This window comes from Rattus norvegicus, chromosome 10 (genome assembly GCF_036323735.1).
Source record: "Rattus norvegicus strain BN/NHsdMcwi chromosome 10, GRCr8, whole genome shotgun sequence".
Lineage (NCBI taxonomy): Eukaryota > Metazoa > Chordata > Mammalia > Rodentia > Muridae > Rattus > Rattus norvegicus.
In genome coordinates, this window is record NC_086028.1 from 16888705 (window position 1) to 16906776 (window position 18072).

At 47.6% G+C, this 18072-nt stretch overlaps 2 protein-coding genes across 2 annotated transcripts in view; both read right to left on the bottom strand.

Moving 5' to 3' along the window:
* Positions 1–2612: 2612 nt before the first annotated feature.
* On the bottom strand, positions 2613–14857 carry Bnip1 (BCL2 interacting protein 1). Its single transcript, NM_080897.1, has 6 exons — positions 14763–14857; positions 11601–11693; positions 8450–8541; positions 5637–5738; positions 4206–4324; positions 2613–3217 (listed from the first exon to the last, which is right to left on the bottom strand). Exons 1-6 carry the CDS (start codon positions 14844–14846, stop codon positions 3021–3023), a joined length of 687 nt encoding a protein of 228 aa, NP_543173.1. The 5' UTR covers positions 14847–14857; the 3' UTR covers positions 2613–3020.
* A 45-nt stretch (positions 14858–14902) lies between these two features.
* Positions 14903–18072, bottom strand: part of Crebrf (CREB3 regulatory factor) — a 63844-nt gene continuing 60674 nt past the window's right edge. Inside the window, exon 9 of the mRNA XM_039085888.2 lies at positions 14903–15038. Within this exon, the coding sequence (XP_038941816.1) occupies positions 14962–15038 (77 nt within the window). The 3' untranslated portion in view covers positions 14903–14961. The remainder of the gene's footprint in view (positions 15039–18072) is intronic.

An 18072-nucleotide genomic window follows, 5' to 3' on the forward strand; every position in this document is an offset into this window, starting at 1 on the left:
TCCTCCACCCAGATGGATCCATTTTTCCCTGTACTTGGTGCCTCAAAGCCCTGTGTGCTCAGGGCTTGCTTGGCATCCGGAGAAGTTACAATTGTTACAGTCCATACAATGTAAAGTTGGTTGACTCTGCAGGTGGGGAACCGGAGGACACAGAAAGCTCCGCTGCATTTTCTGACAGGCCCACTGCGCTTTCTGACAGAATGAGGACATATTTAGCACACACATCATTTACCATCTGTTCCCCTTGCCCACACACTGAGCTCAGCGACACATAATGGCACACAGTAGATGCTCAGCAAAATGCCTCTGGAATGAATAGCCCTTTGAAGGCTGCTCTGGATTTTTCACTCCATTACCATCGGCCAATCAATATGTAGGATATGAGCTTGCCCCATTGTTTAATCCAATATTAAAGGAAGTTATGGAACACACCCCAACCAAAACACAGAGAGGCCTTGTGTATTTAGTTGTCTTTTTCTCTGCCCTCCCACCTTTAAGGTGGCCTTAGAGCACTTCAGTCCCTGGAGACAGCTCTACTACTGTGAGAGTGCGCAATAAGTGTGGACACTGCCCCCTCATGGCTGAGTGCGGAAGGCTGCTCTGTGCACAGCTAACCCGGTGAGGAAGTCAGGCTGCCAATGTGGGGCGGGGGTGTGTGGTTCAAGATAAGGTCCCAGTGACTCGTGTCAATAGGTCAAATCAGACTCCAATTTCAGGAAGCAAGCAGAAGGGCCGAAGGGACACTTTTAGGGCAGAGTCCACACATTTCCACAGTGTGAGGATGTTGATAATTCGTGGGGGAAGTGAAGAGGAGTGTTAAGACAAGGAAAGTCCTTGCTTGAGAATCTCTGCCTGCCCTACTTACAGCTGGAATCCAAACGAGAGCTTCCATTGCGGCTGTGCCTCAGATTAATCTACTGTAATCTGTGTGTATGAGTTGTACCTCCACATGCCTTTGGAGGTCAGGAATTGTTTAAGAATGTTTGAGTGTGTATCTGTGTATGTGTGTATGTGTGGTGTGTGTATGTATGTGGTGTATGTGTGTGTGTGTGATGTTTGTGGTATATGTGTGGTATGTGTGTGTTTATGTGTGGGATGTGTGCTAAGTTCTCTTTTACATACCTTATCTGTGACTTTGCTCTTCATGGTTTTAGCTATCTATGGCCAACCACAGATGAAAATATAAAATGTTTGAAAATTCCATTACGGAACAGCTCATGGCTTTTTAGTCATACCATCTTTACTAAAATCTCGAGCTGTTCTGCCATGATGAAACAAATGACTTGGGTATGCCCAGTGCATGCTCTCTGTATGTGAGACCCACCACTGCGTCCTTAGCTTTCCAGTCAGCAGTGTGAGTGTGTGGGTTTCTGTTCGACTGGGCCAGGAGTTTCCATCACCCACCATGACACACACACACGCACGCATGCACGCACGCACGCACGCACACCCCTTACCACTTATAGCGTACTCAGTAAATCAGTCTGATGTATACAGCCAATAGCACATACTTGGTCCCTTCACAACAAAGGCTCAGACTCTGACGTCTGCTACACCTGCTACTTCCTGTTTCTCCTCCATTCACAGAAGCCCTGTATGGACTGACTCCCACTGTGTGGATGGGGAATGACAGCAACGTTAGGTAATTTGCTGAGGGCCATGAGGCCTGAACATTCCCAGTTCCGGCCTGTCATCTTCTTCACTCTACGTCCTAGACCCTCCAGTGCTATGAACAGGATGTGAACTGCAAGGACAATGCCAGCCAGACTGACAGCATGGGGACATTGGCACCTCTGGGGCTGACCTAGCTGGGAGCCTGTACCTGGGGCATAGACAGAACTGGGCACAGCTGGGTGTCACCAGTACTGGCTTCTCACTCTGTCATGCTTAGCCTGGACCAGAGAGAAGGGAGTCAGAGAGTTCCTCAGACACCTCAATGTCGCAGGCCTGCCAGGCTGCTGGGAGAAAGGCCCATCTCGGCCGGCACTCAGAGATGCTGGTGTGCGCTGCCCCAGTGGTGGCCCTTTGTGGTCCCTCTCACTGACACCGCTCTTCTGTTGCTGCTGGAGGGAACGTGCCAGCTTTACAAGTACGTGTGTAAGTCTGGTGATGTCTCAGAATTAGCCTGTGGCAGCTGCTCTGTGCTTCTTTAACTTTTTTCTATTTGTGTGTATGCAGGGACGCAGCACACGCCACAGCTGCACAACTTCCTGGCGCTGGTTCTCTCCTTCCCCTGCTGGGACAGAGGGGACTCAGATTTATGGGCAAGAACCTCTAACAACTGAGCCATCTCAGTCGCCCTCAGCAAATTAAACACGGCATGCACACGAGAGTTACTTTACATATAGGAATGTACCGTGTGCCTGCCTGGGGCCCACAGAGGGCATCAGGTCCCCTGGAGCTGGAGTTAGAGGTGGGTGTGAGCCACCATGTGGGTGCTGGGAACAGAACCCTGGCTTTTGAAAGAGCAGCAAGTGCTCTTAACCTCTGAGCCCTCCCTTGGCTGCAGTGCCTCCTTGGTGAATGAGGAATCTAACTTCATGTCCGAGGGGTCAGGACACGAGGAGGCGTACACAATCCCAGAGAGATAGCTTCTAATACTAAGCAGTAATCACTCTATTAAATAAATGAGGTTTATTCAGGGAACAGCCATGGGCTGTCGTCACCTCCCCTCCCACGGGCCTCACCACTCCTCCCTCCACCACACCCAGCATTCACCATTCATGCCTCTGGACATGGCGAAAGGTGCAGTAAGTCCGGGAGTTGACGTGTTCTATGTGGCAGCCGCAGTGCTTGGAAGCTGGGTGAGTGTGGAGCGCCCTGGTCCAGAAGGTTCCGGTCTCCTCTATTCTACTCACCCTTTCCAAGCCCCCTGGCAGGAAACTGGGCTGCTGTGTTTCCCTCTCTTGATTCACTGAGCACCCGAGGCAGATGGGAAGGCCAGTTTGGCAGCCCGGCCAGTCCTTGAGAGCCCCGGGTCCTGACGCTGGAATGCACGGGCCAAAGCCGGCAGCTCTCCCTTACAAAAATGGGAAGAGGCGCTTTTTCACAATATAGAGGACCGTGGCAAGGAACAGGGCCAGGGCGAGGAAGATGAGAAGCTTGTCCGTTAGTTCCCGGCGGTTGTATTTTGTGATGAGCTTCCGGCCCAACTGAATGGTTCCTGACATGGACTTAAACTCTTCGTTTGCATCCAGGAGAGTCCGTGAAGAGCTGACTACAACAGGAGAGGAAGGAGCCTGAATCAGACTGTACCTCCCAGGTAATAAAGACCTGAAGCTGCTGGCTGGCTGTCAGCAAGGCCAGTGCCTGAGCTCTGTGTGTGTGTGTGTGTGTGTGTGTGTGTGTGTGTGTGTGTGTGTGTGTGTGTGTGTGTGTGTGTGTTTCATTCTTATTCTCGTTAACTATGTGTGTATCTGTGTGGGTGTATGCACGTGGGTGCAGATGCCCACAGAGTTATACACATGGGTGCTGGGTACTGAATTTGGGCTTTCTTCAGGAGCACTTTCTGCTTTTAAGCATTGAGCCATCCCTCCAGCGCCCTTACTATTAGCTTTTAGATGCGCTGAGCTTTTTTCCGGGATGATGTCTGGGATAGGGGATGAACTAAGGGTAAACATGAAACAAGGTGACTGAGTGACAGCCGTGAGAGCAAGAAGTTACCAAACCTCGTTGTCTACTTTGGTTGACATGTGAAGTCTCATGAACAGCACCTCCTTCCTGTTTCCTACACTGAAAGGCCCTGGAGGGGCAGTCTCTGCAAGGAGCCATGGCAAGAAGGCACTTGGCAGGAATGCAGTGCTGTCCAACAGCCTCTCCCTGGCCACCGGCTGGTCCATGTGAAAGGAACTCACAGGAGTGGTCTTTCCAGGACCCTAATTCCCAAACGTGCCTGGCAATACTAGACCCATGAGCCCACGCTGCAAACCAGACTCCCGGACCCCTTGCAAGCACTGCTGACACCATCTCCAGAGAGGCCAGCCAGTTCTGCTTTCACAGGAGCCTAGCAACGCTTCCTCTGGGAGGCACTGATGGCGCGCAGCGTGTCTAGCACAGCTGCACAACTGGAGGAAGAGGAACATAACGCCTCCCTCACAGGATGTCTCACCATTTCCTAGGACAACTTGGGAAGCTTCGGGTGGGGAGAGCCGGAGAACTGCAGCGGTGCCAGGGTGTGTGCTCTGGAATAGCGTCCTCCTCCTTACCTAGAGTCTGCATAGCCTCCTCACTCTGCTGCACCTGCTGTGACATCATCCTGCTGATCCCCATGAGACTCTCTGTGATGGTGCTGGATGTCTGGGCCAAACTTTCTTTGGTAGTTTTCCTGCAAGTCCAGAGGAAGGAGCAATAGCAACAAAAGCCTAGCTTGCAAAATGCCCCATTTTTAACCTATCACATCAGTGCTTTTCTGTTTGTGCCTTGAGATGGGACCTCAAAGTGTAGCTCAGGCTAGTCTAGAAGGCAGAATGTCCTCACCTCAGTCAACCCCAAGTGCTCGGATGACAGGTGTGTTGTAACACAGCCAGCAAGCACACGTTTATTTCCTTCCTTCCTTCCTTCTTTCCGTCCTTCCTTCCTTCCTTCTCTTGTTTTTTTGAAACATGGTTTCTCTGTGTAGACCAGGCTGGCCTCAAACTCATAAAGATCAATTTGTCTCTGCCTCCCAAGTGCTGGGATTAAATGTTTGCACCACTACCAACTGGTTTGCACATTTCTAAAACATCAGTCAGTGTGGCTAAACTGAACCCACGTTCTCGAGCCCCATTAGGGAACGAAAACCACATTGCTGTCTGTAAAGCAACTTGCAGTAGGTACACAAAGATTCGGAAATGTCTGTTCACTCCCAGAAAACTCCTTCAAAAGAACCAAAGACCTCCATGATGCGTCTCATATGATACTGAAAAGGCAGAATGCAGACACACCAACAGGACTGGTTAGTACCATAAATACTACTCATGTGTGGTTAAAATAAGTCTTTAAAAAACTATCAGGGGCTGGAGGGACGGCTCAGTGGTTAGAGCGCCGACCGCTCTTCCAGAGGTCCTGAGTTCAAATCCCAGCAACCACATGGTGGCTCACAACCATTTGTGATGGGTTCCGATGCCCTCTTCTGGTGTGTCTGAAGATAGCAGCAGTGTACCCATATACACATAAATAAATAAATACATAAGTAAATCTTTAAAAAAAAAAAACTATCAGGGAGGACTGGGACAGGCTACTGGGGAGGCCCGGTGGTAGAACATCTGTCCCTCATGCCTGAAGCCCTCGTTTAACCCCCATTACTATAAAAAACAAAACCAGCCCACCAACCAACCAACCAAACAGACAAACAAAACCCCAAACCAAGTTTAATCAAATCTAGTCAGGGCTGGGAATGGAACTTGGTTGGTAGATGCTTGTCTTGTATGCACAAAGCCCTTGGTTAGATCTCCAGAACTGCACGAACTTGGTGTGGTGGTGCACACATAAGATCACAGTAAGTTTGAGACCAGACTGGGATGTACGAGACCCAGTATCAAAACAGAAAAGACAATTACTTACTTATATAAAAACATAAAGTACAAATGTTATGAAAACAAAAGTCCACCCCCCGTGGTGTTGAGATGTCAGAGCCCAGAAGGACATACGGACGATACCTCTGCCTTAAGGAGTCTCCTCCTTGCAGAAGTTCTGCTTTCTCCAGGTTGTCGATGGCAAGCTTGCAGGTAAGATTGGCTTTCCGCCATGAGGTCTGGTTGCTGGAAGAGGAAGGGTCACATGTGAGGTCCTGGTGGCTTTACCAGGCTGCTCCATTTCACCCTCCTGGTGAGACCCAGAGTTCAACCTCACTCCTACCATGTCTTCTTCTTGGCAACTGCGTTAGCACAGATCCTAGCATCTCTCAGTCTCTGGCCAATGTTTCTAGAATGTTCTGTTGATATCCCTCTCCTGCTTGGCACCTGAGAGACCAGAGTCGTGGCACTCTGCTAGACGCTGGCCCACAGTGGCTTTACTGCCTGACGAGTGTCTGGGTGTTGTCCTTGAAAACCAGGACTTAGCATTGCCCCTCCATCCCTAGTACCCAGGCCGCTGTTTCTCCTGTAGGGCCGGCTAGAGGGTCAAAGCCACGAGAACAATATCCTTCACCATTCCTCCAGGTTTGCTGCTTTTTGCCCATCTGACAGCAAGCACGGGTACTGAACACATCACAGGGAGCCCTGACTGCTGGGATTTATTCACGCTCTTCCCCTGTTCCTTTGCAAGTGACAGCTCGAGTGTAACCAGTGCCTGGGACTGGAAGGCCTTTCTTCACTGACAAATGAAAAAGGCCAACCGTATCCCTCTGAGGATCAAACCCACGCTCTGGAACGCTCACACAGTCAAGACAAGCCTGCTAAGCCCTGAATAACACATACACTACTCCAACAGGGCACTTAACTAGTATGGTGGCTTCCTTTAAAAAGAAAAAAAAAGTTTTTTGTTTCTCCTTTTTATAAATTATGTGTGTGCATGCTTGGGGTGGATGGCGCATGCCACAGTGCACGTGTGGAGGTCAGAGGACAATTCTGTGAGTTGACTTTCCCTTCCATCTTTTCTGTTTTTTTGAGACGAGGTCTATTTAGCCCTGGCTGGCCTTGAGCTCACAGGGATCCTTCTGCCTCGGCCTCCTGAGTGCTGGGACTAAAGGTGATTTTCAAATGGGCGCCCAGATGCATGCACAGCACCTACTCGCCCACTCTACGCACACCATTCCAAACAGCCAACTGCATCTTCAAACTGTTCTTCAAGGCACAGGGGTGCAAATCTGAACAAGCGCCTGTCTCCAAGGAGCTCCCATTTCTCAGGGAGAACAGTAAGCCAATCCTATACAGCATGACGGACTGACAGTCCGATAACAGCCCTGCTGCTTCAACATCAATCCCCTGCTTCCTTCCTGCAAAGTTTAAGCCACACCAGGAACAGCATGCTTGGTTTTACGTTCACACAAAGCTGGCAGTGTTTGGTATGACTTACTACGCTGCACTACTACTAACTACTACTACTACTACTACTACTACTACTACACACACACACACACACACACACACACACACACACACACACACACGTCTATGTGGTGCTGAGGGTCAAAGTCAGGACTTGGTGTACGCTAAACACTGCACCAATGGAGCTATTCCCCCTAACTCACATTCTTAATATTCGAAAATAAAAGTGTGATTACTTTGGGGGGCTCAAGAGATGGCTCAGTCCCCATGACTGTTCTTTCAGAGGACCCGAGTTTCGTTCCTAGTACTCATGTCAGGTAGCTTACAACTGCCTCGAACCCTAGATCCAGGGTATTCAATGCCCCTCACCTCCGTAGGCACCTACACTTCTGTGTATACCCCCCATATACATATGTGATTAAAATAATAAAGATTAAACTCTAAAAAGTATGATTACTTTTATAATACAGGATGGATTTTATTCAAGAATAACTGGTACAAGAAAAGCTCACTAAAAGTGAGCCTATTCAAGATGGACCAAAATTTAGTTTTCAGGGTGGTATTATCTGAATAAATGATTCCCAGAATGTAAGTTTATGTCAGAATTGAGTTTGGGTGACATTGAGGCTGTGTGCTAATCTTTGATTATAAGGCTGTATGTGACATTTCTTAACCTCTAGTTCAGGGAATATATCTTTTTAAACAGTGTCTGGCAATATAAATGACTACTTTTTCCTTCCCAAAAGGGTCTTGTTAATGCAGACATACTGAGGACTCTGTTACCTTCCCCAGCTCCACAGTTTCCATGGCAATCTCTAGTCTCTGCTGTGTTGGAATTCCCACAGGTTCCCTCAGTCACAGCTATCTGCTTATGGCTTCGCTACTCTCCAGCTGCAGGCACGATCGGCAGCTGTGTGGATGACACTCAGCTGTCAGGAGACACTGGCAGGGACACGGGAGTGAATGGGATGAGTGGTTCACTGGTGATGGCTTTTTATGCTATGCCAGCAAAGGATCTATGATCACACCCTTGAACTCACTAGGCGTGCATCTGTGCAATGTAGTAAGTTACACCAAACACCGTCAGCTTAATGTGGACGTAAAACCAAGCATGCTCTAACCCCAGTACCTGGAAAGCAGAGACAAGAGGATCAGAAACTCGTGGTTATCCTCAGCGCCATGTTGAGTTTGAGGCCAGCCTGGAATATAAGGGATCCTGACGCAAAAAAATAAACAAACAACAACAGAGCCAGGGCCATGGAGATGACTCTGAGAGCAGAGGTGTTTGTGTACAGATCTGACAAGCTAAGTCCCACCCCACGACTCACAAAGTGACAGGAAAAAACCAACACCACACGCAGCTCCCACACCTACAAAATGTCCAACTCCCGGAAGCCACGAAGCCAGGCTTATCAGACAGATACATGTACACGCCCACAGTCAGCAAGGGACCCAGCAGGGTGGCTGTGAGAAGCCCTGCCTACCTGAGCATCTGCTTTTTGTGGTTCTCCACTTCCTGAAGTAGAAGCTGCTTCTCCGACTCCTTGTCTTGCTCCTTTGCTGACTGCTCGAGCTCCTTCAAGGGGAAAACAGCTGTTAGCCAGGATGAACCCCAAGAGGGCTTCTGTTTCTAGCAGAGGCACGAAAGCATCTGAAGCACCCGTTACAACAGACACTAGGGAATGGGAAGGAGCACGCCCCAAATAACCAAATATCCTTTTAAACATAGAGGCAAGTCTGCAGGAAAGAGAAGGAAATCCCGGTGAGCAGGAAACTGGGCGCTGGAGTGGTCAGCTCTAGAATGGCCGCCCTGGCTAGAGCAGGGGTTGCCCTACAACCTTGAGCCTGCAGAAATAAAGGAAGAAGAAAACAACAAACAAGAGCCCACTATCCCAGTGCAATGCCAGGAGGACACCACACTATGTATCATGTGTTTCCAAATGCTGTCCAGTTCCGTCCTTTACTCCAACAGAGCTTTGGGGGTTTGAGCTCATATGTCAACCTAACACGGAAGCTAAGTCCACCTGGGACTGACGCTGAGCCGGAAGTGTCACAAACCCAGGACCCACAGAAGGTTCCAACAGCCCTGGACAGTCTCAGGATGTTCACTCTCCAGCAGAGTGAAAACATGGACATGTTTCTGGTTTACTCTGGTTGAAGAGGATGGAAGCGGATGCCTGACAGACTTTGGAGAGAGAGAAAATTTCTCTTTCCTGAGTGGTCTGAAAACTGAGGAAGCAAAACTAACACAAGCAGTGTCCCCAGACATGTGACAATCCTGGGGACTGAGAGATGTGCCCTGGCCTAGCCAGGCTGCAGGGACTCCACAAGAGGTGTGTAGAAGATGAATGTTCATGATCCCAAAATAACCAAGCACCAAGGGAAGGGGTCACCATGAGCAAAGGATGGGCAGACATGACCAACAGAACTCCGAGATAATGGAGCGTGAGGTCACCACTGTAAAGATGCCACGTGTCTCACACACTGTAAAGGTGCCACAGAGCTAAAACATCCACATATTAGTTTATTCAGATAACAATCTACTTATCCCTACACAAATTTGCATATGCTGGTTTGGAACAAGAATGCATACCTATATCAGAAACTACATTCAGGTTTATGCCCCATAAATACTGTTAGAGCAGAAAAAAGAAAACCTGACTGTGAATTGGGGAAAAAAGGGTCACTGGGTGTGGTCACCTTTAATCCCACTGCTCAAGGTAGAGGCAGTTGGATCTCTGTAAGTTCGAGGCCAGCCTGGTCTGCAGAATGAGTTTCAGTATAGATAGAACTATGTAGTGAGACTCTGTCGGTCCGTCCCCCCCCCCCCCCCGCCTCCAAAGTGCAAATTTCACCAGTTATTTGCATAATTTTCTGTTTAGACCCCACCCCGTCCCCTACATCACTGCACAGAAAGCTTGTGTCTATTTTTGGCTACACTGCTCTCTAAGAAGGGAGAGAGAAGGGGTTGGGGATTTAGCTCAGTGGTAGAGCGCTTGCCTAGGAAGCGCAAGGCCCTGGGTTTGGTCCCCAGCTCCGAAAAAAAGAACCAAAAAAAAAAAAAAAAAAAAAAAAAAAAAAAAGAAGGGAGAGAGAAGAGGGTAAGGAGAAATGTACAGTCTCCTTAGAAGAGGCCACTTGGTAGTTGTCAGAGAACCCGGCGTCTCTGGAGAAGTGAAAAGTGTACTACTGCTGAACACAAATGTATGTTTACACACGGACCTGCCCGTGTTGACTGACTATGGAGGGAACAGCTTCATTCTGAAGACAGGAGGCCAGTTCTCTCCCATTAGCATACAACCTTGCTGAAAAACAAAAGGCATTCGCCCCAGTGCTTTTTGTGTCCTCAGGTCTAGACAGCAAGCAAACCGAGAAACCGAGAAACCGCAGATGAGAGCAGGGATTTCCTTCACGAGCTATCACCCTGCTAGGTGCCAGCAACACATTCATGCGGAAGGAGAGGCTGGAGCCAGGGGCAAGGGAAACACATAAATCTGTGGCGAAGATGTTTACTTGGGCCCAGGGAAGGAAATAACCACCAGGTAAGCAGGCAGGTACTTAGGCAACAGTAGTAGTTAAGAGCAGCAGAGTTTGAAGAGAGGCGTTTTAAGAAAACAAATTAGTTCTAAGAATCACAACAGGCAAGCGGTCCAAATGAATACCTGCTGGTAAAGAAATGACTAGAAAAACCTCACTGTATAAAGAGGCTGGTAGTAAAGAAATGGCTAGAAAAACCTCCACTGTATAAAGAGGCTGGGAGGCTGCTCAGGTGGAAGTCCCCCACAGCGTTAGGCTGCGGCATGTCCACTCCCACATGTCCACTCCCACGGGGGAAAATATCAGTAAAACAAGCCCCGGGAAGATGTGGAAGTAAGAGATCAGAGCAGTGACCTGTTGGGAGGAGGGGTGTGGGGAAGAAATAAAGGACACCACTGAGGCCAACGGCTGTGGACATATAAACATAGCTCGCAGGAAACAAGATGCTTTTAAAAGTTCACATGGAGGAAGCAATGACGGGGACGGAAATCGCCTGGGTACAGTGCCAGTGCTGACATTCTGACGTCAGCTCTGATGGTGGAAGCACTGTTGAAGCTCTCCAGCCCGCCACCTTCCCCACCAGCTCCAGAAGAGACTGTCTTTATCTGCTAAGGAACGGTATGGTTTGGGGACAATGTCATTTACCACGTGCAGCAAAGCCAGGTGGTTCTAGACCCACCCAGCAATGGGCAGACATCGCACCCATCCCAGGGCCACAGCAGTGGAGATGGCTCTGCTAGTCACATGGCTTCTTCTCACTCTCTTGTGCTTTTAGACGCACATGCGCCATAGTGAGAGGCAGGTGTGGAAACCAGCGCACGATGAGCGCAGTGACTCCAGAAACTGGGAGGAGGCTACTGTGCACCGTAGCGCTGGACACACCAGGGACACGCTGACAATGGATTCAAGCAGGGAGTGAGCATGCAGGTTCCAAACTTTGATAGTGCAGTCACCCTCAGTGTCACAATGCTTCCTCCTCTCTCCAGGTGGCATGTGAAGGACCTGGTCAACTCTCAAGGGAAAGTTCTTCTAGGCCGGAGCTCCCGGCCCTGCCACCCACCCTCAGCTAACACTGAGTGGTTCTGCAGCCTCGCTTACCTGGATCCTGTGTTTTAACTGTTGAAACTTTTCTTTCACCTTAGTGTTCAGTTCGGTAAGCTCACTTAAGGGTCCGGAACAATCTCGAATATCCTAGAAGACAATGAAGAGATGAGGGGCCTTTCTCCCGTCGATGAAATGAAATGGCCTCATTGGCACAGTGAGAGAGCTGAGTCAGTCCGCAGCTAAGGTTGGCCAAGCTCTCTTGCTACCTCATCCTGCTCAGTGCTGTTCTGTTGTTGTAAAAATATAAAAAAATAAAAAGTAAGGTTGTCTTTTATCCCCCCTAGGTCCACCACTGCAGTGCCCCAAGATATCTGCTTCTTAATTCTCAGTCAGCAAAGTGTCTCACCCGCTCTGCTTCATCCTATATCCCATTGCCAAAGGCCTCTCTCTGAGCCTGGCAGCAATCTCTCTACCTATCTAGTTCCCAAGGCAGGTTTCCATGCCAGAAACACATCCCAACTCTGTAGTGGCCCAGACCAGCCGCCACACACTTTCTTACACTTAAATCGCTATATGAAAGAACACACAACACAATAACCTTTGACCCAATTGATAAGATATAATTGCCCACCTAAACACACAAAGCCCAATACACATCTATCCCTTAAAAACATTCGTAACAACCTGTAAAGGTACAGCGTGGGATCTTAATGTCACCTGCCATATTGTCCTGCCACAGCTTCTCTCCCTGTCCTTCCAGTCCCCTCCTCTTCCTTCAAATTTTTCTCCCGCCCATCCTTCCTTCTTGTCCAATGACAGGCCTCCTTCTATTTTTTTTTTCTTTTCTATTTTTCGGAGCTGGGGACCGAACCCAGGGCCTTGTGCTTGCTAGGCAAGCGCTCTACCACTGAGCTAAATCCCCAGCCCTGGCCTCCTTCTATCTTGTACCTGCCTCACCTGTGACATCATCCCACACTGTTCTCCATCATTTTCAGTTTCCTCACCCTCTTAAGATTAACACCAGAGGTCCTGAGTTCAATCACCAGCAACCACATGGTGGCTCACAACCATCTGTAGTGGGATCCGATGCCCCCTTCTAGTGTGTCTGAAGACAGCTACAGTGTATTCATATAAATAAAAAAATTAAAAAAAAAGATTAATACCAAGCCTAATAGGAAAAAGCAGGCTGAATGTATAGTTCATGATACAGCACTTACAGAGCATGCTCTGGGCCCTGGCTTTCATCAGCAGCAAAACATGCACATAAACACACACACACACACACACACACACACACACACACACACACACATACACACACACTCACACTCGTGAACGCATTGTATGTGTGTAATAAATAAACAGGTAAAGCTCAACCTTGACTTAGAAGTTTAACAAAGTGTATTCACTAGGAAAGGCTTCTTCAGCTTCCATGCTCCACAAAAATGAACACCTAAAAAAAACCCTGAAACTTCAGATCCTTCCAACTCTAAATCCCTGGTAACATGGAACAAAATTAATTTAGTCTGATTTTACAAACCATCTGTTGCATGTCAAAATGTTTAAAGACGGACTGAGAATTTGCTTCTGGAAAGAAAGTCAGATTTATGAGAGCCAAGTTTTAGAGCAGGCTCTAGACTTAGGCTGTGTATATTCAAATCCAGGTTAGAGCAATTTATCAGTGAAATCTTGGAGCACTTAAGTTCTCTGTGCCTCCATTTCTTTATCTTACCTTTCTCAAGATCGGTCTGCCTAGAACACTTGACAGAACAACTGGAGCACCATAAGAATACAATGTACAGGGCTATGCGTACTCATTAGTAACTGTAAGGACCCAAAACACATAGGTCACAAGAGACCTAGCTAACAGAAAATTTTATGAAAATACAAAGTTTTATGATATTATATAATTTCATACTATGATATAATATGAAAACACAACTTTTCAAAATTTTGAATGTAAGGGTTTTTTTTTTGAAGACAGATCACTCTGTGTAGTATGGGTTGGCCTCAAATGCATGGTGATCCTGCCTATGCTTCCCAAGTGCTAGCTAGAGCCACCATACTAGCAATTTTGTTTTACGTATGTATATGTTTTCATAGATGCATTCTGAGGACTGAAACCAGAGCCTTGCACATGGATAACCTTTAACTCTACACTCAACTAAATTTAACCCCCAGCCTCTGGTAATCTCGCTTGTATAAACCCAATCTTGTTTATTTTTCTATAAGTGGCCCAAATATTTTTTATTTACACATCTTAGGAGTGAAGTGGGAGAGATGTAAAGTTTGCAGCGTTTCTTCACTCGTTCTCTAGGCTTACTCATGAAATCACACTTCCTCACACCATCGGAGACTATTAATGTGGTACAGTGTACATCTGGCTTAGCAGAGAATACTACTCCCCACCCTCCTTTTTACAGGGGCTCGCAAAACAAAGCTTAGGCCAGCAGCCAGGCACAACCCATTTGCAGCACTGGGGATGGAACGCAGCGCTAAGCAAGTGCAGAGCCGTACCCCTACCCAATTCTTATTTGCTGTCACAGCTTGTATCCTGAGCCGATTGGGTTCTTTTTGCCAAACTCTGGAGTCATTTCTACATTCCCTTTTCGTGCCCGTGTTCGATTTCTTACGCGCCACAGTCTCTACTTACACCTGCTTCCAGATAAGCGCCTCACTTTCCGGTCTGTTCAACCGGATAGGGAAGCTCTAAAATGCTTTTCCTAGGCTGGTTTTCCCCATCCAGGTCCTAGTACTGGCACTGCCTGCCTTCTGACCCAGAACTTAGCACAATATTTGAATTCTTCGTTCAAAAAATTACAACCACGTCCTAGGTTAAGTTAGCTTGGGCCAGAACTCCCGCGTCAGGTGGCCTTGGGTGCCCTCCGGGTCCCTAACTCAGGGAAGTGGGCGTGGGAGAGGGGCAGGGCGGGGGGAGGGGGAGGGCGGGGCTACCTCCGAGACTTCGGGTAGCCCCCAGAACCACTTCAGTCCAAGGGACAAGAGCGGCGTGTTAGGCTACTCCAGATTTGGCCAAATCAACAGTACGCAAAAGAAACGCGCTGAAGGTCAGTGTTCTCCGGGAACCGACCGAGTGGTGCTCGAGGAGCCATCCTGGAGAGGGACTGCGGGCCTGGGAGGCTGGACCGGGCGTGAATGTCCTGGAAAATGCCAAGGCAGCAATCGAGAGCCGGACAGGAGCCTACTAATATGTACCTGGATAAGTGCCTTCACCTCCAGGTCGAATTTGACAATCTCCTGGTTACAGATTCGGACGTGGACATCCTGGGGGGCCGCCATGTTGGAAACGCGGCTACGGCGAGCGGCGGCAGCCAAGCTGAAGCGCGTTCGCGTGGCGCCTGCCCGCCTTTCCGAATCTCTCCGATTGTGGTGCGGAGGGGAGATCCGGTGTAGATCAAACCAGGTCGCCAGCCCAGACCTGGAACTTTCCTTGACTCGTAGAACACGCACAACTTCTCTGGGCTGCTCCTACTAAACGGAAAAGTGAATTGTGATTATGAAGAACCATTAGGGTTGGGGTGGAGAGGCGGGGGCGGGCTTGGATTACAACTCAGGTGATGGGCTGGCCTGCCATAAGGCCTTCAGTTTTGTTCCCAGTACTAAGGAAACAACCCCCACGCCCACCCTTGCTAAACAGTGGGCACTTTCCATCATTCAGAGACCAGCTATTCTAGTGACATTTTGAATAGGAAAAAAGGACCAATTAGGATGTCACCAAAGTTGTAGGGTTTTTTTCCTTTAAAATTTAAAGCGAAATTTCTACAGAAAGTATGAATTACGGAGTAAGACACAAAGTTTGTAAAGATGCAGAATTAAATACAGGTCACTGGGGCACCTCCATTAGTATGACCGTACCCTGGGGCTTTCTTATATTCAGAATCTACACTGCCTTCCTCACACATTTCTATGGCTATGGTTCTGCCCTTTGTGTAGAATTGAATTCCAATTATCTCGAAGGAGTAATTCTGATTGTGCAATGTAGTTTTAGTAGAAACAATGTCAGTGCAAACCTCAAAGAAGGGTAGTGCTTTTTAAAATTATTTCTTAGTAAGTCCTCACACCATTGGCCACTTTCCTTTCCCCCACCTTCTGGGATTCTCCAGGCTCTGTAGTCTTGGGTGTGGGGTTCCCTCTTTTGAAAATGTTTTTCTCAAACTGCACACACAGCCCCTACAAGTCAGTCTCCACACATGCCTTTCTGGTCCAAAGCACCCTGTACCACCCATTTCCTAAAAGGTGCTCAATAGCTCACTGCAGCTAACGAGAGCCTGGATTCCAGCCTAGTAGTCAGCAGCCTGGCTCTAGTTATTCCCAGAAGAATTCCATCATCAGTAGCATCCATCACTCCTAAGGTCCCCTGGAGGGCGGAATGAGGTAGGACACCGCTGATAACCCATAGTATTGAACTCAATGCTTGCTAGTTTCTGTTCATGTACTGCCAAGCCGCACTCTGGGAACACTTCCCTATGTGCAGCCATTTTCTAAGTGCTTCTGCCATATAGGGTCTCATGTAGCCCAAGCTGGTTTCCACCTGCCAAGGATGACCTAGAACTGTTGATCTTCTTGCCTCAATCTCCCAACTGCTGGAATTATAGGTACTGATGAACACCACAGCTGCCAGACCCGTATTTTAGCTCTACACAACTTTCCTATATATCCTTTCTATCTGGGTGGAGTGGCACATGACTATCCCAGCACTCAAGAAGTAGAGGCAGGGAGAGCCCCCACGACTTCCAAGCCAGCCTAGTCGATATAGTAAGTTCCAGACCAGCCAGGACTGTGGTGTAGAGCCCTGTTTCGTCATACTGGTTATATCAGTTTACGTTGCACCAGCAACATTGTGGAAACGCCTGTTTCCTTTAGCCCCACCAGCTTGGTGTAGTCTCTTTCTTTTTGCATCTCTCATAATGAATGAGACTGAGAAACGTTTCAAAGGTATCACGTTTACTTTGCTCATTTTCCTACTGGGTCATCAAGCTATTCCGTATTAGTTTCCAGGTTCCCTTTTTGTATTAGTATTCACGAGTTGCAAAATTTGTAGACTTTTGACTTTGCTGATGGGTGGTTTGGTTTTTTTTGTTTTTTGTTTTTTGTTTTTTTACCTTAAAGAGGATTTAAATTTGGCAGATCTTTATGACTCTTGGACTTGGGTCTGTGTTTTAAAGTCCTTTCTACAAGGATTTAGGATTGTCCACATCCCCTTCTAGTGCTTACACTTTTGTAAAAACACTTGTATCCTTAGCCATTTTTAATATATTTGCTTCATAGTGTGAGATGCAGAACCAACTTCTCATTTTCTAGGTTACTCAGTGGCTCCAACACTAAACAAGGGCCCTATTTGTTTCACCTTGGTTCTGGAGCCACATGGACCATGCTGTGTTTCTGTTTATTTCAGACGGCTTTCAAACTCTACTTGCCTGTCCACTCATGCACTCAATGTTTCTATACAGAGACTTCTGTATGATAGAGGATTAAATACTTGATTTATCCTCTCCCAACACCACGTTTCAACTATTTTTCCCTCACAGCTTTAACACATTCATTGTTTGTTTCATTAAGATGGCATCACGTTCTTTTTTTTTTTTTTTTTTTTTTTTTTTTTTTTTTTTTTTTTTAGTTCTTTTTTTCGGAGCTGGGGACCGAACCCAGGGCCTTGCGCTTCCTAGGTAAGCGCTCTACCACTGAGCTAAATCCCCAGCCCTGGCATCACGTTCTTAAGGTGACTCAGTAACTAGTAACTCATAAGTTGTTGACAGGTCCTGGTCTGGAATCCAGTGTGTATTTTCATTCTTTTCTTCTGTACTCTCCATAGTATACTTTTAAGTTCTGTACATTTTCCTGTTCTTTAATCCAAGCATTATTTTAAGATGTTAAACTTTTAAAGAACTACGTTGCCATTCAAATTACTGTAATGTTCTGAGTAAAGTTCCCCATTTAAGACACTGGAGAAAACCCAAAGTCAGCACTAGACAGATTTTTCATGCCTTTGGAACTTCGACTATCACCCTTCGTGGGGAAATTTCTATGCCACAGCTGTCTGTAGCAGCCAAAACAAGAAGCTCCCTGTATCTGCTTTCTGAAACATTTTCTAAGACAACCCTGAGCTCAAGGCTAGGGAGTGGTCCCATGCCCTCTGAGCCCAGTCCTGAATTCCTTCTGACTGTACTTTGCTCCTTTTGTTCAGTATCTGTCTTTGACTACCCTAGCTTTAGATCTTTTTGACTTTCACATTCTAAACAGATTGTTCTCCTCTGCATGAGCATTGTTCCAAATGCTGGTCAAGGTTTGGCCTGGTAAACCTGAGGTTAAGTATGAATTGTCCTCAGAATGCCTCAGGCAGACTGGAGTGTGAACTGAACTCTATTATCCTTGGCTGGAATATAGGGCTTGTCCTATCACCTGAGTGCTGTCAAGACTCTTCGGTATTAGGGACTGGGCCACCACCCTCACCGGGCCTGACAGTAGCTGAGGGCTCTTATTAAGACAACTAGCAAGGCTTAAGGGG